Source organism: Lates calcarifer, linkage group LG5 (assembly GCF_001640805.2).
Source record: "Lates calcarifer isolate ASB-BC8 linkage group LG5, TLL_Latcal_v3, whole genome shotgun sequence".
Taxonomy (NCBI): domain Eukaryota; kingdom Metazoa; phylum Chordata; class Actinopteri; family Centropomidae; genus Lates; species Lates calcarifer.
The window spans coordinates 22,832,091-22,854,326 of NC_066837.1; the positions used below are offsets into that span (position 1 = coordinate 22,832,091).

Below are 22,236 nucleotides of genomic sequence, written 5' to 3' on the forward strand. Positions count from 1 at the left end.
ATTGTCCATGTATGGGATAGCTACAGATACAGAAATATGACAGTGGTAGTTAACCCTGTCATCTACATTTGGCCACAAGTTGCCATCCACATCATCACACCTTCTGTCCTCTCTTCAGTACACCTGAAAGAATCGTTTAATCCACTCTAGCGATCTCCTGCAGATACAGTATATCCAGACATCCAACAATCATTTTGTCCAAGAGAGACATCTGTTCATTGACCTTCCATCTCCATGAGGGAGAGAATTCCTCCAAAGAGGTTGAAGAATGGAGGGTAAGGTGGAAGGAAAGGTGACACCATCCTGGGATGGGCTGTAAATGAGTCCGTGACTGAGAGAGAACAGTGAAACACCACATTGTCCCACACAATTACAAAACCATCTGGATTCAGCCTCACCTGTCCCCCTTCCTAATCAGTCACTTCCCGGTCAGTTAGGAGTTTATGCATTGTTTTTCTTTCTAAATGTAGATGTACCAGAATGTAGCAAATTCCAGTCTAATCTACATTAAGTCTGTGTTATGTTGGTTCTGAATGTAAATTTAGTTTGAATTTTAGTTTTGAAAATTAATTAAAAAATTAATGAAATTATTATTAATTAAAACAGTATGTAAATGTACCATTTACATCCTACTAAACTAACACTGTATACACAGAGGTTTGATGGTGTTTGAGTTTGAATGAGAAAATAGATCATGAATTTTGAGAGATGTGGTGATTGAATGCATTTTCAATCAAAGCAATAAAAAAAAGAGCCACAGTTTAGGCCACACTGACTGCTGCTGTGCTGACTGTTTGAGATGGTTCTGGGTTTGGGTTCTTCTCTGTGTAGAGTTTGCATGTTCTCCCTGTGTCTGTGTGGGTTCTCTCCAGATACTCCAGCTTCCTCCCACAGTCCAAAGACATGCAGGTTCACTGGTGACTCTAAGTTGCCCATAGGTGTGAATGTAAGTGTGAATGGTTTGTCTATATATGCCAGCGGGTGTACCCTGCCTCTTGCCAAATGTCAGCTGGGATTGGCTTCAGCCCCCTTGCAACCCTTAAGGATAAGCGGTATAGATAATGGAACTCATCAGGAAATGTCTGTAAGAATACTGAAAAAGAAAAACATATATGCTATTTCTGTAATATCAGTAGTACAGTTGCCACAACACAGATACATGCAAAGTGTTATCTTTCACTTTCCCTGAAGGGCGTGTTCCAGAGAAGACTGAGCCAGGTTTTTAAAATTCTTCTGTCAATCACTTAAAGATGTTTTATTCTGACTGCAAGTTAGATATGTTTCCTACGAAAAAGGTGTGACTGTGTGTGTGTGTGTGTGATTGGGTGGAGGTCAGGTGGTGAGTTCACAGTCCTCATTTGGAGAAACATCTGTTAATGATCTGTTATTTCAGTGGCTGTTAAGTCTTTTGTCTACTCTCTTTGCTTCACAGGAAAGAAAATATATATAGCTGTTCAAGTGGAAACAGAAAGTGATTAAGAAGTTTGCAGTGGTTTAAAAAAACATCTTGGTTTCCCAGCCACTCCTCTCATGTGTCTAAGGATTAGTGAAATTAAAATTTTCTCTGCACACTCTAGATGATGTGTTACATTCTCCTGATATTCAATGACTTTTGTGCAGATTGTGTTGCCTCAAGTGCTTAATGGAGAGGAATTCACCATAAATACAATTAACGACAACTGACGATAATGACGGTTGTGGTACAAGTGCAGGAAGATGCAGAGAGTGTGGCTGTTATCCAACTGTGCACTGACACTGATTATTGAGCTCTGCTGTGAGCTGATGAATCCTGTTTCCAGGCAAAGCTGTTGCTGATGCAGTGTAGGCTACTGCATGAATGTACTGAGTTGAGTAAAGTTTAGTTTTTCTTGTGAATATATAAATTAATAAGAAAAAATATATATATAACAACAGTTTTACCTGGAAATGAGATGTATTTGTGTGGTCTTGCTTTCAAGGAATTCTCTCCTATAACTCACTGTGTGTAGTTTGAAATGTCATTCTAACTGTAACTGACAGTGAAGAAAACAATTATCTGTCTGCTTAGCTGGATATGCACTGGTGATAAGTTAGATATCCATCATGCTGTCCAACTAGATATTCAACCTGTCTGTCACAGAGCATAACTACTGCTCCTGTACACACCTTACACACATTAGGTTAAAAAAACACAACCAAAAACCAAAAACTATTATCTGCATACCACTCATTGTTGTGACTGAGACCCGACGCCTTCAGAGTCCTATAAAATGCTCAGCAGTCTTAGACATAATCACTCCTCGGAGACTCAAGCTCTGCTCACCACCACCTGAAGGTCACCTCCCACGTGCGCAGCCACCTCTCACCATGACTTCCTCTCGTACCGTCCACAGCAGCTACAGCTCCCGCAGCATCTCCAGCGCCAGCTCTCTGGGCCTGAGCGGGGCGATGCAGTTCGGCCAGACCCGCATATCCACAGGCGGTCCCCTCCTGGGCCGCACGCCCAGCGTGTACGGGGGCGCGGGAGGTTATGGGACCCGCATCTCCCAGGCCACTTTCTTTAACACCTCCGGCTCCGGGTCACTGAACTCGTTTGGCGACACTGCAGTGATCAACAACGAGAAGGTGACCATGCAGAACCTCAACGACCGCCTGGCCTCCTACCTGGAGAAGGTAAGCCATGAAGACGATGCTGCACCGCTGATCTGCAACACTCCCACAGATTTGCTCCATTACTGCTGCCTGCACCCGCTCAATGCATATAATAATACATCATATGATCTGTCCATTCACACAAACACATTCACACTTGGCATGTACACACATACACACACACACACACACACACACACACACACACACACACACACACATCTACTACAGTGTAACAGTAGTCTATTAAAGCCCAGTAAATCCCTGCTGCTTGTTTTGTTTTGGCATCTTTATCTGGTGAGCCTTACTTACACTACTGAGCATTTGACATTTACCTATCACCTCATATATGCACGTGCATTCTACTACATTTTAGAGGGGAATATTATTCTTTTTTCTATGCTCTTTTTTTTAACAGTTACTTGTTCCTTCACAGATTATATCCAAAACCTATATATAATGTGAATATTATCTATTTTTTTTACAATAATATTTACACAATATCATTGTCAACAAGTTACAACATTAAAATGGTTCTGGGTATCATCAGTGACATTAATGCAATAAGGCTAATATTACATATGATAATACACTACTGACAGGGAGCTGCTGCAGTTTTGAACATTTTGTTGATCATATAACTTAAACATGTGTAAAGAATAAAGTCTCTAATAATAAAGGATCTGAATACTTCTACCACTGACAAGAGTATCAAGTAAGTGGAACAGACTGTGTGTGTGGTCTATAACAGCCAAAGCAATGACAACAAATGAATATGTGAGTTAACCATTAACTGTAGAGGTAACTATAGAAGTCAGTGTAATGTCAGAATTTACCTACTCACAGTGATTAGAATGAAAAAAAAAAAAAAAAAGTAGATGACACAGTATTTTAGTTTGGATATGGTTGGTAGAGTGTAATCTTGAACCAGTGAATCCAGAAATAAAGTGATTTACTTCCAAGTGCCGCCCAGGATTTATGAGCCAGAACTAAAGAGCTTCATAAACAGTCATATCTGTAAACTGTCATCCGTCACCTGTCATGTGGTGACGTCAGCCTGTGTGTTGTGCGTGCAGGTGCGCTCCCTGGAGGCAGCCAACAAGAAGCTGGAGCTGCAGATCAGAGAGTACTATGAGAAGAGAAGTCCCACTGCCTCCAGAGACTACACCGCCTTCTTTGCCACCATCACTGACCTCCGTGCTAAGGTACCTCTTACATTTTACACATCATGACACATTAAAATGAACTGCTGATATATTTCCTCGATGATCTGATATGTCAGCAACTGATAACACTTCTGTCTACTTTCTCTGCTGAGCAGGAAAGAACAAAAATATCTTCAGCTATTTAAAATAAAAAGGAGGTCACTATGAGGGACCAGTTTACAGTACTTTTTAGTCTTTCATTTCAAATCTTTCTGTCCTCGGTGCTTTGGTGCAGTTTGAGCTATATTATAATAATTGTCACACAGTAACTGTCATTTTAGAGATACACAACTAGTGTGTAAAATGCACATGTAACATGACAACTACAAAAACAATAATGATCTAGCAGGTCCCAACAGAAAATTTTATCCTAATACTCCCAAACAGCTTCACCTGGCAAAGTGTGCAACAGCATATGATTATAAATACATGCACAGAGAACCTGCATTAAAACTGAGACTTTTTCTGGAAATTAAAGAACCTAGAGATCACTCACAAAGCGGCTACAGATTTCCTTTGAAATCACATTAACAGTTAGTCATCTTCAGAATCCTTCAGTAAAAACCCATTGCACTCCATGTCATTACAAATACATAACATCTAGAGCAACTTACTCTACTGCAAGTTTTTGAAATAATAATAATGAATATATTGTTGAATATGAATGAATAAATAGTGTACATTATTTAGAATAAATTGTGTCTATTTTTCATTTCACCTTCCTTTAGATCGCAAGGAAGTTGTCAGAGAATCAAAGTGTCATCCTGCAGATTGACAATGCCCAGCTGGCTGCTGAAGACTTCAAACTGAAGTAGGTTTACTTTCCTCTGTTATTCAAGCTAAAACCTATGTACACTATCCAAAGTTATTGGAGAGTGTACATAGGTTTTAGCTTGAACTATATATATGTTTACTACATTTGAAGAACACATTTTAACTTTAAGAGTCCATTATGAGGGTGTACAATAAAATCAACAATCACAATACAACAATACAGACTCTGAACCTCCACCTGATACCCAACTTTGTAGATACGAGACGGAGCTGCACGGGCGTACAATGGTGGAGGCCGATGTGGCTCGTCTCCGAGGGGTCCGGGACAGCCTGACTCTGGGCATCAGCGACCTGGAGATGCAGATCGAAGGTCTGAAAGAGGAGCTGGCATACCTCAAGTCCAACCACGAGGAGGTGAGTACCATTCAGCTGCAGAGAGATTTACCTGTTGTCGTCATTGGGGTTTGAAGATACTATAAGTGCAGTGGTGCTCGCAGCTGTGAAGTACACATCTGCAGAGCAGGAGAAAAACAAAAGCTGAATGCCTCCCCTCTTTATGCTGCAGGAGATGCATCTGCTGAGGATCCAGCAGAGTGGTACTGTGAATGTAGAGGTGGACAGTGCAGAGTCTGTTGATTTGACAAAGATCCTGGAGGAAATGAGGGAGCAGTATGAAGCTGTGGTCGCAAAGAACAAGATGGAGGTCGAAAAGTGGTTCCAAACTAAGGTGAGACGGGAGAGCCTGAATGAATGAAAAGATTTATCAATGACAACGTCAAAGACTTAATTGTATATATTTGTGTGTGTGCGTGTGTAAAAAGGTGGAGACTCTCCGGACAACAATCTCTGCCTGCACAACAGAGGTGAAGACATCTTACTCAGAGCTGTCAGAGCTGAAGAGGACCTACCAGAGTTTGGAGATAAATCGTCAGAGCGTCCTCACAGAGGTCGGTCACAAATAAAATGACAGAATACAAAAGCACACTTTTGCTGTGTAGAGATATCTGATTATATTTAGATGACTTTGTATTGTGTAAACACACACAACACACACAAGGGCAGTTCTTTTCTCTGATCACACTCACAGCTCTCCACCATTCCCCTCCATCCTACAGTTGCAGTGCATGCAGCAGAGTCTGGAAGAAGTGAAAAGTCGATACAGTGTTCAGCTCAGTCAGCTGCAGGTGATCATTAACAGGATGGAGGTCGAGCTGCAGCAGCTGAGGGCTTCCATTGAGCAGCAGCAGTCTGAGTACAACCTGCTGCTGGACCTCAAGATGAGGCTGGAGCTGGAGATTGCAGAGTACAGGAGGCTGTTGGAGGGAGACCTGTATGAGAAAAAGTGAGAGATCAAGTATTTCATTTGGAAGTTGTGGGCCAACAGCTGGAGCACTTCAGTATGTTTTAAATAATGTTCTTTCTCTCCAAAGGGCTGTGGTCATCCACAGGGTGGAGGAGAAGGTGGAGGGTAAGAATCCCAGTCATTCTTTTCACCAGCTTTGTAATCTTGTAACATGTTGTCATGGTGTGATGTATTATTATTATAATGTTTGTTTTCCACCTCTGCAGAGCATAAACCCCACATCGAGAGGCGAGTGAAGACCATTGTGGAGGAGATTGTTGATGGAAGGGTGGTGTCCTCCTCAGTTGACACCCAAGTGGAAGACATTCAGTAAAACCTCTGCTGCAACTAAACCTAATTTTTTATGATGATTTGGCCCAAAAATAGTCATTAATTGATTCCTATAATATCTGCTTAATGAATGATTTACAAGAGCTAACTGTTAAGTACAGTACAGTTTGCATACTTAAATTATTATACAGCAAGGCTCACTCTGGCAAGTCTGAAGAATGAAAGTGTGAAACCAAACCAAAACATGATTAAAAGACAGAAAACCAAGATGGAAATGTGTATTCCTAATCTCAATGTGTGTTACAAATCAGAAATGTGGATTTTAGTTTCACCATTGATTTTTAATTGGCGTAATTTAATTAGAGATGTCACTTGCAAAAAACCAAAACAAAAAAATCACTTTTTGTATTGTCCATTTTAGGTCACTGACAATAATAAAAAGAAAAAGTTTTTGTTGCATGAGATAAAGGTCCGTGTTTCCTTTATTTTTTCCTGTCTGTATCATAACAATACACTGAAATAAGGCTAAATCTAACATTAATTCTACCTGCTATGTAGTCTTTGAAATGCAATTTAATTTACAACCACCAGGTGGCACCTTTGTCTTTCTCTCCAAGAGTGCTAAGACTGCACAACTTTGTTGGATCAATGACCTTATTCAAGGAGAAACAGATTGTTGCTGCATAAGAGAGATGTATAAACACTGATTTTGTCTTAGTCACAGGACAAAAAAAATAGTAGTGGATGTGATTTGTACAGAACCGTGCAGAGAAGAAGAAGAAAGAAGAAAGTAGAAGAAAACCCTCCCTGAAGAGGATACAAGGAGTAACTGATAAGTTTGTGGTAGAAGGAGATGGGTTTAACAGCTCTTTTAGATGCATGTGCAGTTTAACTCTTTGAGTGATTGTACAGAAAGTTTGAAGTTGATAACTTTTAACTTTACTTTTTCGGGTAATTGAAAATTGCAAGTCAGGACTGTTTGAGAACATGGACAGCATCGGGCTTCATGCAGTCACCCATCCAATGTGGATTTGAACTCATCCAGCACCCGCCCTATTCTCCTTAGTTGGCACCCTCATACCACTACCCTCTCCCCAAGATGGAGAGGGAGCTCATCAGTCACCATTTTGACAGTGATGGTGACATCTCTGCTACTGTGGACCATTTCTGTGTATGTTTTCTGCTCTAAATATTTTAAAACGAAGGTGTGAAGATTTGGCTCAGTGAGGCTCACAGGACACCATGAATCCACCCATGAATCATCAAAGGCTTCTTCATTTAGGTGGAGCTGAATCAAGTGGAGACTTGAGATCTCCAGTCATCTGAGCATCACTGATTCACCTGCCTTAGTGTGTTGGTCAAGATGACTCAACATTAAGGACTTTCCTTTTTTTCACTGCTTTTGTGCGCCACTCTATTAAGTCATTGTTGCAATTTATCATCAGAGCTATTAAACATAATTAGTGGTTCATGCTGTTTCAGCAGCTTTGTGCAGGACAGCATATCAAGTTTAGACAAAGAGGACCAAATTCAGTCGCTTCACTGTCTAGACTCAATTTTCAATTAGACTGCATGAATAGACAAGACAAAAACAAAAATAAGGAAGCAAAAAGAACATTTCACTCTTACAGCCACTGCCTCATATCCTACACAGACCGTCTATTTTAAGTTGAAATCTTGATCAAATATGCCCTCCCGGTGTCAAACTTCATGCTGAATTGTAAAATTAAAAAGTTGTTTTGAAGTGCTTTTTGCTGTTGCACTTACTCTGTAGATATTTGCTACACAGAAACAGAATAGGCAGTGGGTCATGGTACTACATGACTGTGTGCATCACATGAGGAAATGTAGATTTTCCCTCAAGTGACTGCAATTATCTCTATTATAACCAAACCACAAGTGCTTAATTGTGTACACATGGGCTCCATAAATTTGCCTCACAGTCTCCAAGAGACAATGAAGCTGGTGATTTAATATTATTAACGTTGTTGCTAATGACAGAAAAAGATTCAGAAAAAAGCTAATCTAGCTTGCGTTCACTTCTGAGTCTAGAATTTTCTGCTGTAAATTTCCAGACCTCTCAGAGAATCTGAACATCATAGGTGTTGCATAGTCTGTGCTGGAAAGGGTGTGTCCCATCCCTGCAGGGCATATCCAGAAGCAGCAGAAACCAGTCTGGGCCTGACATAGAATAAAAAAAAACACACAAAGGCAGAAGAGCATTGTCCAAAACAAATCACCTGATTCCTTGTGAGTCACCACAGCCCTCACTCCCTCTCCTACAAGAGATAGAGAGTGAGATATTGTTTTATTCTGACTAATGCATGAGAGTTACACACCCAAGTAAAAGCACTCTGAGCTATTTCTCAGGTCACGGTGCAGTTTGTACATACTGTTCCTGTTTCCACTGCAAGCTAGCAGTTATTTGTGTCTGTGAGGCACTTCGTACTCAGCCTTGAATGGACCTTTTGCATTCTGAGAAGTCATTCCCATTTAGATGAAAAGTGGTCAGAGTATGTGACACAGTAAATGTGTCAAAAAGACTTATTGTTCTGGTTTTTGGCAAAGGCCCTGCAAGTTGAACTCCTGCTCAAGCCACATGCATCGCACAGCAGATGTCGTTCATTAGATACAGAGCATAAATCAATCAAAGTCTGCAGAGAGGTTTGAATATCTTGTGAAAAGCTGAATAATTCCTTTTAGTGAATGGAGCATGCACAAGTTTGTCGGAGTATCTCAATCAAAACTATTCATACCTCATTCATCTGGTGAATCACACAGAAACCACAGTCACACCTTTCCCTACAGCGCCACACATACCATCACCAGTATTCATTCATCTTTACACTATCAGAGCAATTGAGTGTGTATAGCGTGAAGTGTTTGCTGCAGAATGTTGTATTAACACTAAATATGTTACATCTTGTTTTCAGGTAAATAAATCTACTGATGAAGTATTGGTTGATGACAACAAAGAAGCATATTGACAAAGAGACTGACAAAGAGGTAATGTAGGGAGCAGTGTTAAAACAGAACACTAAGTCTCTGATGCTTGCATGCTTTACTTCAAAAATGTTAAAACAAACAAACAAACAAACAAAAAAAATCTGAATTTAAACGTAAAATCAGTGAATGAAAACATTTGCAGTTATGTTAACTTTTATTAGCAGGTTTACAGATGCTCTTTTACAGTGACAACGCCCTGCTCCAACTCACACACACACCACCACCACTGGTCTCATGTTGGTTGTAGTGTGCAGCAGGGAGTAAAGTGCCCTGCTCAACAGGACTTCAAGCAGTTGACAGACCCACTTCTTTAAGCCCAGACCAAAGCTGCCTTAGGGCACTCTTATATGATTTTCTGTGTGCTTTTTTATGGCAATTAATGCCATTTAATTGCAGGAGTGGCTAAAACTCCTGTAATACAACTGTATTCAATACAGTCAGGTGAAGTACAAACTCTTCAAAATCAGTATTTAAAGAAGCATGAAAATTTACATTATACCATATGAGATTATCCTGCAGGTGTAGCTAACAGCTTGACTGCAACAATACACAGAATCTATATAACTAAGTCAGTCATGTCAAAGTTTTTCACTTATTTGGTCACTTGGTTAAACAAAGTTTGGGACAAATCCAGTGGATGCCAGGCCACTTTGCTGAATACATGAAAACTCTGACCATTCGTCCTCTGGAGACCATGAATGTTGGAACATAAGTTAATTCTGGATCAAAGTGGTGGATCAACTGACCAACAGACTCACTTAAACTGCTATGCTAACAGACACTGTGCAAGCATGGCTAAAAACTGCACCACATGTTACCACTGCTGCCATGCTGAACCATAGCATGTTAGCAGCTGTACACATTAAACAGCACACAGGTTACCATCAGCATGCTCTGATGCTAATGTGCCAAATGTGAAGAATGAACAATTAAATTCTTGCATGTTATGTTATATAAATAAGTTTGGTTTCCTTCTGTTTCACTAAGAAATGACTTGTGTGTTTCAGCATGTGTAATGATAACACATCAGCCATGTTCAGTCTGTCAAACTTAACTGAAAGCTAATTTTCAACTGTTGCTTTCCCAACAGCATGAATTCAGTTTCAGAAAAAAGGGAAGCAAATGTCTTCTGGAGAAATCAGAAAATTTTGAATTCAGAAACTCAACCTTACCTAAGCCCTGATCACATTCTCTGCAGAGCAGCGTGAGTGATCTCTTTGTCAGTGTATATGATACCTGACCTGCTGCAATCTCTGCCTACTGCCTGAGGAAAATTGGCTCAGGAATGCCTTACATCATTTTTTGACAGAAGCGAATCACTATTAAAATGTCTTCTTTTAAAAAATTTGATATATGTTCTTTATATTGTCATTGCATCTATTTGATTTTTATTAGCCTATTAAAGTGAATCACCAATTTGCATATTGCCAAATGTGTGTAAATATGTTTGTTCAGCATTCCATTTCATGAAATGTGTCTTAACCGCTATCAGTCTGCTGAAAACAGATGTGTTTCACTAAGTTTTATGCACTTATTTATGATAGTGAAGTGTGTTTCTCAATTCTCAAAATGTTACTTTGTATAAATTCTCACACATGTGAACATGTTAATTCTTATACAAATTTTAAGTAAACTTTATTGAAACTAACTCAACCAGAAACTATTGTAATAAAGTGCCTTGTTTAGTCCTTGTCACCAGTGCCACACCCGTACATTATTCTAGCTTAGAGATGCCGGATCATACAAATATAAGAATGTGCACAGACAGACCTGTGTTGTGCACTCCTATTTACACCATCTTATTTGTTTCTACTGGTAGTGCAAAGGATGCATATTTAGGAAGTGAGATTGTAAGTGGAATGTTTGAAATTGTAACTGTTGTTGAAATTGTCAACTGCAAGAGAAAAAGGCGTTCACCTCTTTATACAACTCATCCTGTTTTTAGGACTAAGCGTACAGACAAATTTGCTTATCTGTAAAAATCAAGGAGGAAGTCTGTTATTATTATTACTTTTTTTGCAACTTAGTATTTCAACTTTTTGTTTCTGTCTACACATTTGTGCTGTAGAATACAGTGGACACTTAACTTATCACAAATCTAAAAAGAAAGACTGCACATTTCTGAATGAAGTAGTGGAACTCTTAATAAAGCTCAGCTAGGCTGTAAAGAGCTGTGCATTACACACAAGAAGTTGGTGTATTGGTGTGAAAATGTTATTTCTAGAAAGACAAAAATATCTCCACTCATATCTTACTGGGGTCTCAAACTAATCAGTATCTTGGACTTAATTTATAGCTGTGTAGCACATGCTTGAGATGAGTTTGTAACCTTACAATGAAAAGCAGTGGTCAAAAGAAACATCTGCTTTGTATTACTCTGAGCTGTGTGCTCACACAGTCTGCAGCAGTTATTTATTAGTTAGAGGTAAAACAACTCTTTCTTAGATTTGACCACAAGCAAAATGTCTGAAATAATACAAGTCAGTCTTATAACTCAGCATTTGAAATAAATAAATTCAAAACTGCAAAGAAAAGTTTAAATAGTTTAATTAGACAATTAAACAAAAAAACCTCTGGGACATTGTAAAAGACTTGAAAGAGATACTGTGGTGAAATGGAAAGAAACAAACAAGAAAGAGCTTGTTCTTGTTTGGATGTGATACGCATGCCAAAGTGCAATGCCAAGAAAAGTCCTGTTAGTGCAGGCACACCTGAGCTTTCCAGCAGTGCTGTGCCCAGTCTTGAATGAGGCCAGGTCTCATCTGACATCATGTATGTCTATAAAAACTGCTTCTAACTGGCAACCCTGCAGGCTATTGTTGATCACAGCGAAAAAAATCAAAAAATAAGTGAAACTGTGAATAGAAAGAGAACCAATACTTTCCCATACTCAGGCGAGATAACACAGAAAAAAACAAAGGCGTGTGAGAAGAAATGTGTTGGATGAGAACCAAGTGAAAAAAACTTCATGATACTGATCCATTTTACAGTGTTACAATGCTTGGTACCTATGAAACGTAACAGGTTTGACCAGCACAGTATATGTGCCAACATCCATTTGACATGATCTTGTACAAGAATTATGGCACAGACACATCATCTGTCAGAACTGTCAAACTTACTGGATTTGACAGAATAACTAACCTGAGGTAAACAGTAAGAGGTGTGGCTGTGTACAATATACAGTATAGTTAGTGGAAATAAAAGACAATGGTTCACATATATGCCCTGTCTTCGTGCACTTTAATATGGACCATGGGAATAAAGCTTGAATGGAATAATGAAGCCATTATGTTGTGTATAAAGTCTGCAGATAGTTGTGAGGTTTATAGGATTAAATTTAATCCCACTTTCTCCTCATGGTAGTTGCACAAAATGAACTTGAAGGGTGTGTGTGATGGGTCAGGCTGAGCACCCATTTTTAGGTGGTGCTCCTCCCTTCCGCCCCGCCTGCCCCCACCCACACCAGACGCAAGCAGCAGCAGCAACAGCCCTGCACAGGATAAAAACGGGACAGAGGCAGAGCTCTGTATCTCAGTGCATCTCCTCTCCAGGGCAGGCAGACCTCCTGAGCAGTCTTCACACTCATCATTCTCAGCAATGTCATCTATGTCGTCTTATTCTATGCGCACCTCCTATTCTGGAGGTAGAGGCCTCAGTGGAGGTCTGAGTACAAGCCTGGGTGGAGGCTTCACTGGAGCCTTGGGTGGAGGTATGGTGCGAAGATCATATGCCACAAGTGTGCATGGTGGTGCTGGTGGCAGTGGAGCTAGAATCTCTGTGTCCTCTTACGGAAGTGGAGGCGGTGGAGGTGCCGGGTATGGCTTCAGCATGGGAGGAGGTGGAGGCTTCGGTGCAGGTGATAGCGTGGACATCGGGGCCAATGAGAAGGCCACAATGCAGAACCTGAACGACCGTCTGGCCTCCTACCTGGACAAGGTGCGCAGCCTTGAGAAAGCCAATGCTGAGCTGGAGCTCAAAATCCGCCAGTTCTTGGAGAGCAAGACTGCCCCCACTTCCCGTGACTACTCTGCTTATGAGGCCACCATTGCTGACCTGCAGGGAAAGGTATGTCACACAAACTTCTGAGTCCTGAATGTTACTCTGTAATTTATCATGTAATGCAACTATCAGATGGATATGTTTACGCACTGGATCTTAAACCAAGTGGCAATGCATGTGGATAATTTTGTCTACAACTATGACAGGCTTTCCTTGTGTTACATGCAATGTTACTGTTAGTGTTGCAACAACAAAAGAAATGTTTACAGAGTTGCAGATGGAGAAATAATTGTACTAATTATGCAACATGAAACATTTCTTTGTTGCACAGATCCAGGATGCCACCCGCGTCAATGGAGGCATCTATCTGGCAATCGACAATGCAAAACTGGCAGCTGACGATTTCAGAACCAAGTAAGCATTGAGACAGAAAGTGCCTTAAACTGAAGTGAAAAAATTGTGATGCAGCAAGAACTGCATACATTACATGTACATGCATATATTGATGTTGAGGTGCAAATGTCTGATGTCTTGCTGCTTCACAGGTATGAGAATGAGCTAGCTATGCGTCAATCAGTGGAGGCAGATATCGCCGGTCTGAAGAGACTGTTGGATGAGCTGACACTGGCCAGATCAGACCTGGAGATGCAGATAGAAGGACTCAAGGAGGAGCTGATCTTCCTCAAGAAGAACCATGAGGAGGTGGGCCACAAAAAACCAAGCATCTGTCTGAATTTGCATTTGCAATTCTGTCTCGAATGTAGAAAAAAATGCACAGCAAAAGTGCACCTATTGAAAAACTGTTTATTCAACAGGAACTGGCAGCCATGAGGAACCAGATGAGCGGACAGATCAACGTAGAGGTAGACGCAAAGCCACAGGTCGACCTGGCCAGCATCATGGCTGAGATCCGTGAGCAGTATGAGAATGTGGCGGCCAAAAACCAGAAAGAACTTGAAGCCTGGTTCCAGACAAAGGTAAGACTGTCCCAAAACCCTGTTGGTTGTATTTATTAACTTTATAATTTCTCATTGCCTGTTTAGCCTGTTGTTCGAGGGTATGTCGCGATATGCAAAACTAATCTTCTCTTGTGTCTTCTGCAGTCAGAGGCACTGAACAAGGAGGTGGCAGTCAGCACAGAAAGTCTCCAAACGTCCAAGTCAGAGATCACTGAGATCCGTCGCACACTGCAGGGTCTGGAGATCGAGCTTCAGTCACAACTTAGCATGGTAGATGAAAAAGATCTGAGGCTACTCTTCTTCACAAATACTTCCTCTACCAAAAATATTTTTCAGTTTATTCATTGCTCTTCTTCTCCATCCTTATTCTCTTCTCAATCCTCCTCCAGAAAGCGGCCCTGGAAGGCACCTTAGCTGACACAGAGGCTCGGTATTCCATGCAGCTCCAAGGCCTCCAGATGCAGGTGACGGGCCTGGAAGAACAAATAATGCAGCTGCGTGCTGACATGGAACGCCAGGGCCAAGAGTACCAAATGCTGCTTGACATCAAGACACGGCTGGAGATGGAAATTGCAGAATACAAGAGGCTGCTGGATGGAGAGGGCAGGTAAGAGAGGAATATTGCCTGTTCTTTCACCATGAAGTAATAAGCAGCTCTGGAAATTGAACCACTACAGTGTTTTTAATGGAAGCACTGCACTTCTCTCGCCTTTTGCAGTGTCGGTATCAGTACCAGTAGTTCTTCAAGGGGCACTACAAAGGTAGTAGTGGTCACAGAGGAACTGCAGGATGGCAAGCTGGTGTCCTCCTCCACCAGCATCGCATAATCTGTCTCACACAGCAAACACAACACAGAGGGAAACACCTGAAGACTGCAAACTCAACATGAATCCAAAACTTCCTTCACATACACTTGTGAATGCAATAAAAGGCTCTTTGTTTGCTGACTACCATTTTGTCCCATTTGTTTGATTTGTTTGTGTCCACTTAATTCCAAATAATGTCAAAATGGTAACAATGTCTTGCAAAATTACACATTTCATCTTCATCCTTACAAGAATTCATTTAAGTATGGTAGATATGAGTAGACAAATGTGTGATGTGTGCAAAATAACAGCTTGAAGCTGAGTACCACATTATGAGCTGGATATAAAAGAATAACGAAACTGAGGCTGTTTCTTAAAATGCATTCTGAAGCTAATTTAAAATATCTGAGTGGAGAAGAATAATGCCCTCCCTCCCTGCTAAGTAATTTCCTCTGAGATACCAGTGAGTTCAGGGCTCAAGCCCCACAGGATGCACAGTGTCCAGCAGTACAGTCATACAGCTCTGTTCAAAAACAGCATGCATGCTCAGGGCTTTTTCTCCAATACACAAAGATTTGAAACCATCTGAAAATTCAGTTATAGGGCTTAATGTATCAAAAACAAGTTCTTGGATGTGAAATCTGGTTTCTCCAGCAGTCCAGAGTCATGTTTGAATGGGAGCATGAATCCAACTCTGTGACGGACTGGCAACTTGTCAAGTTTACTCGATTTCCACCTAATGCATGGGATAGGTCCCAGTCCGTCATCACACTGGTTGAAGCTGCATCAAACAATGTTTGGCCACTAGGGCCAAAGCATGTATGTGTTTATAGAAACTGACACCAGCCAACACCCATAGTCTGCCGCAGTCTACTGAATACCATATCTTGTATAATATCTTGTTTTGCCTCTGCAATGGGACGGCCACTTCACATTAATGTTTCTTTTCCCTGGACCTACCAGTCCATCCCATACACTTTACATTCAGCTGACACATGAAAATAGCTCTTAGACTTAGGATTTACAGATACAGTTACAGTTACAGTTACAAAAAATGGTAATACACTCGGTTTGCAGTGTAATGTGTCCTATCAAGAGTTTTACAGATGTCTGTAAACTGGTGGTCTATGGGTGGGAGGTTTTTATGACTGCAGGGGAGTTTTTAGTCGTAGTACTCCAGACAGGATGGCTGCCTTGCTGTGCCTTATCAAGCTCTCTTAATACTGACCCTCCATGGGGCAGAAGGACTATAAAATAACCTTACAACCACAGAACCCTAACATAGTAGTTGTATTGGCTGACGTGATAGCAACAGTGTAATCCCACTGGAATCATATAACCACCTATGTGTAAATTTCTTGCCTTTTAGCTCTGCTTTGGTCTCTATTAACCTCTGAGAAAAATATCTGCTAGTTTTGTACTTGTTTCCTGTGCTTACATGTATCTGTAGCCTTTTCTGTCTGTTGTTTGGTGGTAGGTATACATTGTACAGTAGGACATCAGATATTGTTTGCAGCTGTTGAGTGAAAGCACTGTTAAACCATGACAATTACTGTGCTGTAAAACAAAAACTACAAACTAAAAGAGGCAAACAAGCTCCTCAGAGCTCCAAAGCTGGGAAATGATTTTCTGATCATTTTCACCACAAGTGACATTTGGTTGATAGATTGTCAATATGAAGATCTGATTAATGTCAATATGAAGATCTGAGTAACATTACACCGCCTGACAATCCTGTTTTTGCTGACCTACAGCGGTATAACTTCTCACCAAGCTGCAGTGTAGTCCAGGACACAGTGTGATGTGGGTGTGTCCTGATTTGTACAAAGATTCATTATCCATCAGTGAGAGACAATGATGGCGGTAACATGAGATACTCTGCTCATTACATCACACCAGAAACTTTAATTCAACTGCATGATCTTTATTGATTTTTGCCAATGGTTTCAGTTTTTCACTCAATCTGATCAACATCCACATCAACAGTCTTGCTGCTCTCGACCACCTTTCCATCCACAACTGTCTCCACCACAGTGATGACCTTTGTGACCACTGAAGAAAAGAAAAGAAACAACAATCATGAGCAAATCTCAGACATTTCATGTAACTTTGGTATTGTGCTCACTTTGATAATAACTTAAGAACAACATGTATGTGAAAATGGCTTACCTTGTTTTGAGCTGGGAATGGAGGGAAAGAGAAAGAAGAAGACATTAGTCTGGAACATACTTTTATATATTTTTTGGTGTAGTCTCTAGTTCCCCCTCATCTGTCCCACAATTTTCTAATTTTCAAACATTTCTCCATCATGTCTTTCTCAGGTCTCACCTGTCATCCTCCCCATCCAGCAGCCTCCTGTATTCTGCAATCTCCAGCTCCAGACGGGTCTTGAGGTCCAGCAGCATATCGTAATCCTGCTTGTTGCTGGCGATGTTGGCGTGGAGCTGGGACAGCTGAGCCTCCAGGCTTGTGACCATGTTCTGGAGGTTTGCTAGCTGTGCAGCGTAGCGTGCCTGAGTCTCTGCCAGGGTGCCCTCCAGAGATGCTTTCTGTTGGGGTCAGAGGAAGCCGGTGATTAAAATTCAGTGATGCTGATAAAACTTCTTTGTACATGTAAGAATCTGCTAAACGTCCTGTTGGTCTGAGAGTTTATCTAGTGTCATGTGTTTCTGTGCACTTGCTGAGTATTTGCTTTGCCTTATTTGCTTTCTTGCTAAGAGCTAGACTTATAAAACCCATTGACATGGGTTTTATAATGACAAGTCCATACATATATATATATATATATATATATATATATATATATATATATATATATATATAATATATTATAAGCAGATTAGCTTAGCATGAAGACTGGAAACAGCTAGCATCAGCCTAAAGGTAACAAAATCTGTCTAGAGCACCTCTCAAGCTGACAGATTTGTTCTAGCTTGTTTGTTCAGTTCATACAATAAAGTGTAAAAGCAACTTGTTGAGATGTTATGGGCTGCTGGCAGTAGCATCATATTTAAGGTGCAGACATGAGAGTGGCATCAAGCTCCTCATTTAACTCTTGACTGTACTGTTTCTATAAACAACCTTAAAGCTACCTTTACATCTACCTTGTCTTGAAATATAAGTATCACCAGCAGGATAACCAATCTTTCCTAGTGTATGTTGACATACCATGCTCAAATGGGACTGCAGTTCAATCTGAAGCCTCTGGAGTGTGCTCTTCAGGTCTTTAATTTCTGTGCGGGATGTCACCAGAATCTCTGAGTTTGTGATCACGTCCTGCTCCACCGCTGAAATCTGGGAAGAGACACAGTGTTATCTAATGTTATCTTGGAGGAATAGCAGATCACTGCTCACTTGAGTGGCAACACTTGTGACTTCTCACCTTGGTCTGATACCACGACTCGAGCTCTTTGCGGTTCTTGGCAATCACTGCCTCATAGTGTTCTCTGATGTCTGACATAACCTGGTTCAGGTCTGTAGAGGGAGAGGCGTCCACGGCCACATTGACCTGGCCGCCCATTTGACTCCTCAGCAGAGCCATCTCCTGCAGGGATCAAAGGGAAACACCTTGATCAGCCAGTGTAATAACTCAAAATAAATGTTTTTTTATCATTATATTAATAGTATAAAACACATTTTTGTTGTGGTGTATACATTCTTTTGGGTTCTTTGATCTCCGCTAACTGAGTGTGTGTGTTCAATGTGTCTGAGTGTGTGTGCGTGTTGAAAAAACAGTGGCAATGAGATAATGGAGGGTGAGAAGAATACGAGGAAGTGTGCAGAGGGAAAAGGGGCAGCACTGGAAAACAGGGAGAAGCCAGCAGATCTGTTTATAAAAGCTTTAACCTCACATAGTTTTTCCTCAGTGTTATCAGAGGTAAGGCAAAGGTCATGCGTGTGAATTGTGACTGGCTCAAGCTACAATGGATAGCTGTAACAAATGGTGACAACTTTATCTTACGGTGAAAGAATGAATGAATGAATGGTATATTTAACTCTCTGCAATTGACAAGATGAATGATGTTGAACATCGTTTCATTTATCACCAGTGTAGTATTCTAGTATACTTTCAGGTCATGTGCATACACAGTGTGGGTGTTGGCCTGTGTATAGGAGTATATAACATGGTGACAGTTGTAAACTCATTAGTATTGCTGCTTGTAAAGCCACTGTCAAAATCCTTGAAGGGGCACACCCCTACTAGGTGTCCCTCAATCTCACCTCCTCGTGGTTCCTCTTGAGCATGATGAGCTCGTCCTTCAGGGCCTCGTACTGACTCTCCAGATCCATCCTGGTCAGGTTCATGTCATCCAGCACCCTCTTCAGTCCAGCAATGTCCGCCTCCACAGCCATCCTCATGGCCAGCTCGTTCTCATACCTGGGGGTGAGGAGACGGACAGGTCAGGGAGGTTTCAGTAGGCCGTTAAGAATAGAAGTTGTCAGTTAGACATGAGTTCACTCTTTGATGCTCATGTGAGGTTTCACCCATATAGCAGGGTGGAGAGGGTGGTTGGGGCGTAAACACAAAGGAAACAGACTCACTTCATTTTGAAATCATCAGCAGCCAGTTTGGCATTGTCAATGTCCAGGACTGTCTTGGCATTGAGCCTGGAAGCGATACGAATCTGAAGAGGAAAAAAAAACAGAACAGGTAAGGTAACAAACACACAAGAAAAAGACTCATGTTTCATACAATTTTACTGTACACAACATCCCAACGGATGTGGAATTTCTGAGGCCGATACTTATATCTGAACATTTAAATATTTGGTTGGAAATTTGTTTCTTCATAGGCTCCAGCCCCCCACAACCCTTAACGGATGAGCAGTATAGATAATGGATGGATGGATTTGGTTCTTCAAGAGTTGTAACAAATAACAGCACTCAGAAAGGATGTTTCATAATTTACAGTAAACTTGGTAAAGATGATAGTAACTGTAATATTAACACATAACATATAATGAAGGAAACATACGTACACAAGGTGTGCAACATTAATGTACAGTAAAAGGTACTAACTCGATGATTTGTAGGTCATACTCTACTGTACACCTGCACTGTGAAATTATCACTGTGACACTGAGGGCTGTCATCAGGTTGTGACGCACAGTTGGAATGAATTTGGTTTGACAGTCATGAGAATTATCACCTTCTTTGCTATCTGTTTGTATCATGTGAGGGCCCACTTCAAAACTATGACAAGAATGAGTTTACTGGCTCTCTAAGTCAAATGTCATACAGTACATACCAAAGGATACTCACATCCCACACCCACTCACAGTGAATGTTAACATCAGAAACATTACAAGAGCAAGAAAACACCAAAACACACTCACGTCTCCTTCCTCTTACCTTGTCCTTCAGGTCATCAATGATGGCAAAGTAGCTGGTGTAGTCGTGGCAGATGACGGTTCTGCTCTGGTACCACTCTCTGATCTGCTTGTCAAGGCGGTCATTCTCCTTCTCCAGGGTGCGCACCTTCTCCAGGTAGGAGGCCAAACGGTCATTGAGGTTCTGCATGGTGGCCTTCTCATTGGCCCCGACATGGAGGTCCAGGCCGTCAGCCAAGTCGAAGCCCTTAGTGGGTGCTCCATAGCTCATCTGATGGGTTGATGAGGAGATGCGGGTGCCACGGCCACCTGCCCCACCATAGACGCTCAAGGTCCTTGAGCCATAGGATTTGGAGCTGAACGACATGTTGGAGGGTCTGGATATGGACCAGGTAGGATTACTGGAGTTGATCTGCAGTAGAAAGCATCACCTTGGTCTCCTTAGTTATATAGCAGCCACAAACAGCAAAGTAGGAGGAGTTAGGAGGGACAGATGAAGGGAAGAATGCGGCTGTTAAGCAACCCCCCTACTCCTTCTATGCAATCTCTCAATCAACACGGGTGTGGTGACTGGTGGGTAGGGGTTTATCCACCACTTTTCGGGTCGAACTTGTGATTCCACATTTTCATCATTACTAAATGAAAGGACATTGCAGCAGTTTGCATTTGGAGCCCTCTTTGTTTGACTGCTTTGAGTTAGAAATAATGTTTTCCCATATAAAAACTGCTACGTGTGGCTATTTCATAAAAACATCCACTCTACCAAATTGTTCACAGCAGTGACAGAAATGACACATACCCACGACAATTTCACCTCAGTGTAACTTGGGGCCAAAGGTTAAGGACAAGGCATTTCTAAGCTAGCCACAGTTATTTTTGTCATGTAAACTTGGAGCTATGATGTTTAAGATTGTGTCAGTTACAGTACAATTATATGAATGTATGAATTAATTTAAATTAGTATTAACTGTACTGTACTGTAACTGTAACTATTATACACCCAGTGGTACCCAGCCTACCTGGCCTGGAAGAAACTTACTTACAGTACCTACACAGGCAAGAGAAAATACAAAGAAAAATAAGCAGAAGATCTGGCACTGTGTCTATATGTGCCAAAACATATCAGATATTATCTGAAATTAAGCATACATTGCTTTTATGCTGTGATGGTAAGCCTTTAACAAAAACCCAGCACAAATGCCAATATGTAAACGTGTACTGTACGCTACATTTGTCTGTCATGTCAAACAGGAAGAGCTCACCACAAAGACCAAGTTAAAAAAAGACAGAATCAGAATCTTCTATTGTCATCCTCTGCTCTGTTCAGGTTAGCGCTGACATATTCCTCTGACCATTTTTCTTGACCATCTTCAACCATGTTAGTTTCTATTGAAAAACACATCAGTTATTAGGTGAATCACCATGAAATCCTGCACAGATGTTCACTTTAGTGATCCCCTGAGCCCAGAGCCACCATCAGGTTTAAATGTTTGCAGTATGCTGATGTTGGCATTCAGCTCAAAGCACTGTGCTGTACCTACAGTATGTACAGAATCACTGACATGGCTGCAGACCCCTAGTCATCTTAAATAACTAATGCTCTTTAAGCTTCGTTTGGATAGCTATCACGTTAAAAGATTTGTTTATTAATTTTGTTGTCACAACATGTGACAGCTTCACATGGCTTCCATCCCATATCACCACATACTGTTAGTTATATAAGAAATATGTTATTGTATGATAATATCTTCAACACATGCACCTCACACAGGCAATCTGGAAAATATGTAAGCACCGGGTAATTATATGCACAGTCAAGTACATATTTGTTGCTTTACTTACATTTCATATCCTTTTAACACATGACTGCTTTAACTGATGTTCACAGCA

At 41.0% G+C, this 22,236-nt stretch overlaps 3 protein-coding genes across 3 annotated transcripts; 2 read left to right on the forward strand and 1 right to left on the reverse strand.

The window, feature by feature from the left end:
• The first annotated feature begins 2,257 nt into the window (after positions 1-2,257).
• LOC108875607 (keratin, type I cytoskeletal 19) lies at positions 2,258-6,711 on the forward strand. Its single transcript, XM_018664624.2, has 9 exons — positions 2,258-2,652; positions 3,708-3,836; positions 4,565-4,647; positions 4,868-5,024; positions 5,176-5,337; positions 5,432-5,557; positions 5,726-5,952; positions 6,041-6,078; positions 6,180-6,711. The coding sequence occupies exons 1-9, from the start codon at positions 2,347-2,349 to the stop codon at positions 6,284-6,286; spliced, it is 1,335 nt and encodes a 444-aa protein (XP_018520140.1). The 5' UTR covers positions 2,258-2,346; the 3' UTR covers positions 6,287-6,711.
• Positions 6,712-12,761: 6,050 nt separating this feature from the next.
• krt15 (keratin 15) lies at positions 12,762-15,163 on the forward strand. The gene is made up of 7 exons (XM_018664684.2): positions 12,762-13,317; positions 13,583-13,665; positions 13,797-13,953; positions 14,067-14,228; positions 14,355-14,480; positions 14,600-14,817; positions 14,929-15,163. The coding sequence occupies exons 1-7, from the start codon at positions 12,850-12,852 to the stop codon at positions 15,035-15,037; spliced, it is 1,323 nt and encodes a 440-aa protein (XP_018520200.1). The 5' UTR covers positions 12,762-12,849; the 3' UTR covers positions 15,038-15,163.
• Positions 15,164-16,919: 1,756 nt separating this feature from the next.
• On the reverse strand, positions 16,920-20,785 carry krt98 (keratin 98). The gene is made up of 8 exons (XM_018664685.2): positions 20,369-20,785; positions 19,559-19,641; positions 19,238-19,394; positions 18,399-18,560; positions 18,185-18,310; positions 17,345-17,565; positions 17,186-17,196; positions 16,920-17,068 (listed from the first exon to the last, which is right to left on the reverse strand). Exons 1-8 carry the CDS (start codon positions 20,711-20,713, stop codon positions 16,971-16,973), a joined length of 1,203 nt encoding a protein of 400 aa, XP_018520201.1. The 5' UTR covers positions 20,714-20,785; the 3' UTR covers positions 16,920-16,970.
• Between the last annotated feature and the right edge of the window lie 1,451 nt (positions 20,786-22,236).

Bases quoted from the DNA above. Each gene is read 5' to 3' on its own strand.
- LOC108875607 (XM_018664624.2), top strand. From the start codon at position 2,347: ATGACTTCCTCTCGTACCGTCCACAGCAGCTACAGCTCCCGCAGCATC. The intron at 5,025-5,175 runs GTGAGTACCATT...TTTATGCTGCAG, and splicing joins TCAAGTCCAACCACGAGGAG to GAGATGCATCTGCTGAGGAT. The intron at 6,079-6,179 runs GTAAGAATCCCA...CCACCTCTGCAG, and splicing joins GGTGGAGGAGAAGGTGGAGG to AGCATAAACCCCACATCGAG.
- krt15 (XM_018664684.2), top strand. From the start codon at position 12,850: ATGTCATCTATGTCGTCTTATTCTATGCGCACCTCCTATTCTGGAGGT. The intron at 13,954-14,066 runs GTGGGCCACAAA...TTTATTCAACAG, and splicing joins TCAAGAAGAACCATGAGGAG to GAACTGGCAGCCATGAGGAA. The intron at 14,229-14,354 runs GTAAGACTGTCC...TGTCTTCTGCAG, and splicing joins AAGCCTGGTTCCAGACAAAG to TCAGAGGCACTGAACAAGGA.
- krt98 (XM_018664685.2), bottom strand. From the start codon at position 20,713: ATGTCGTTCAGCTCCAAATCCTATGGCTCAAGGACCTTGAGCGTCTAT. The intron at 19,642-20,368 runs GTAAGAGGAAGG...TTTCCTCTTCAG, and splicing joins TTGATGACCTGAAGGACAAG to ATTCGTATCGCTTCCAGGCT. The intron at 18,561-19,237 runs GTGAGATTGAGG...TGATCCCTGCAG, and splicing joins TCAAGAGGAACCACGAGGAG to GAGATGGCTCTGCTGAGGAG.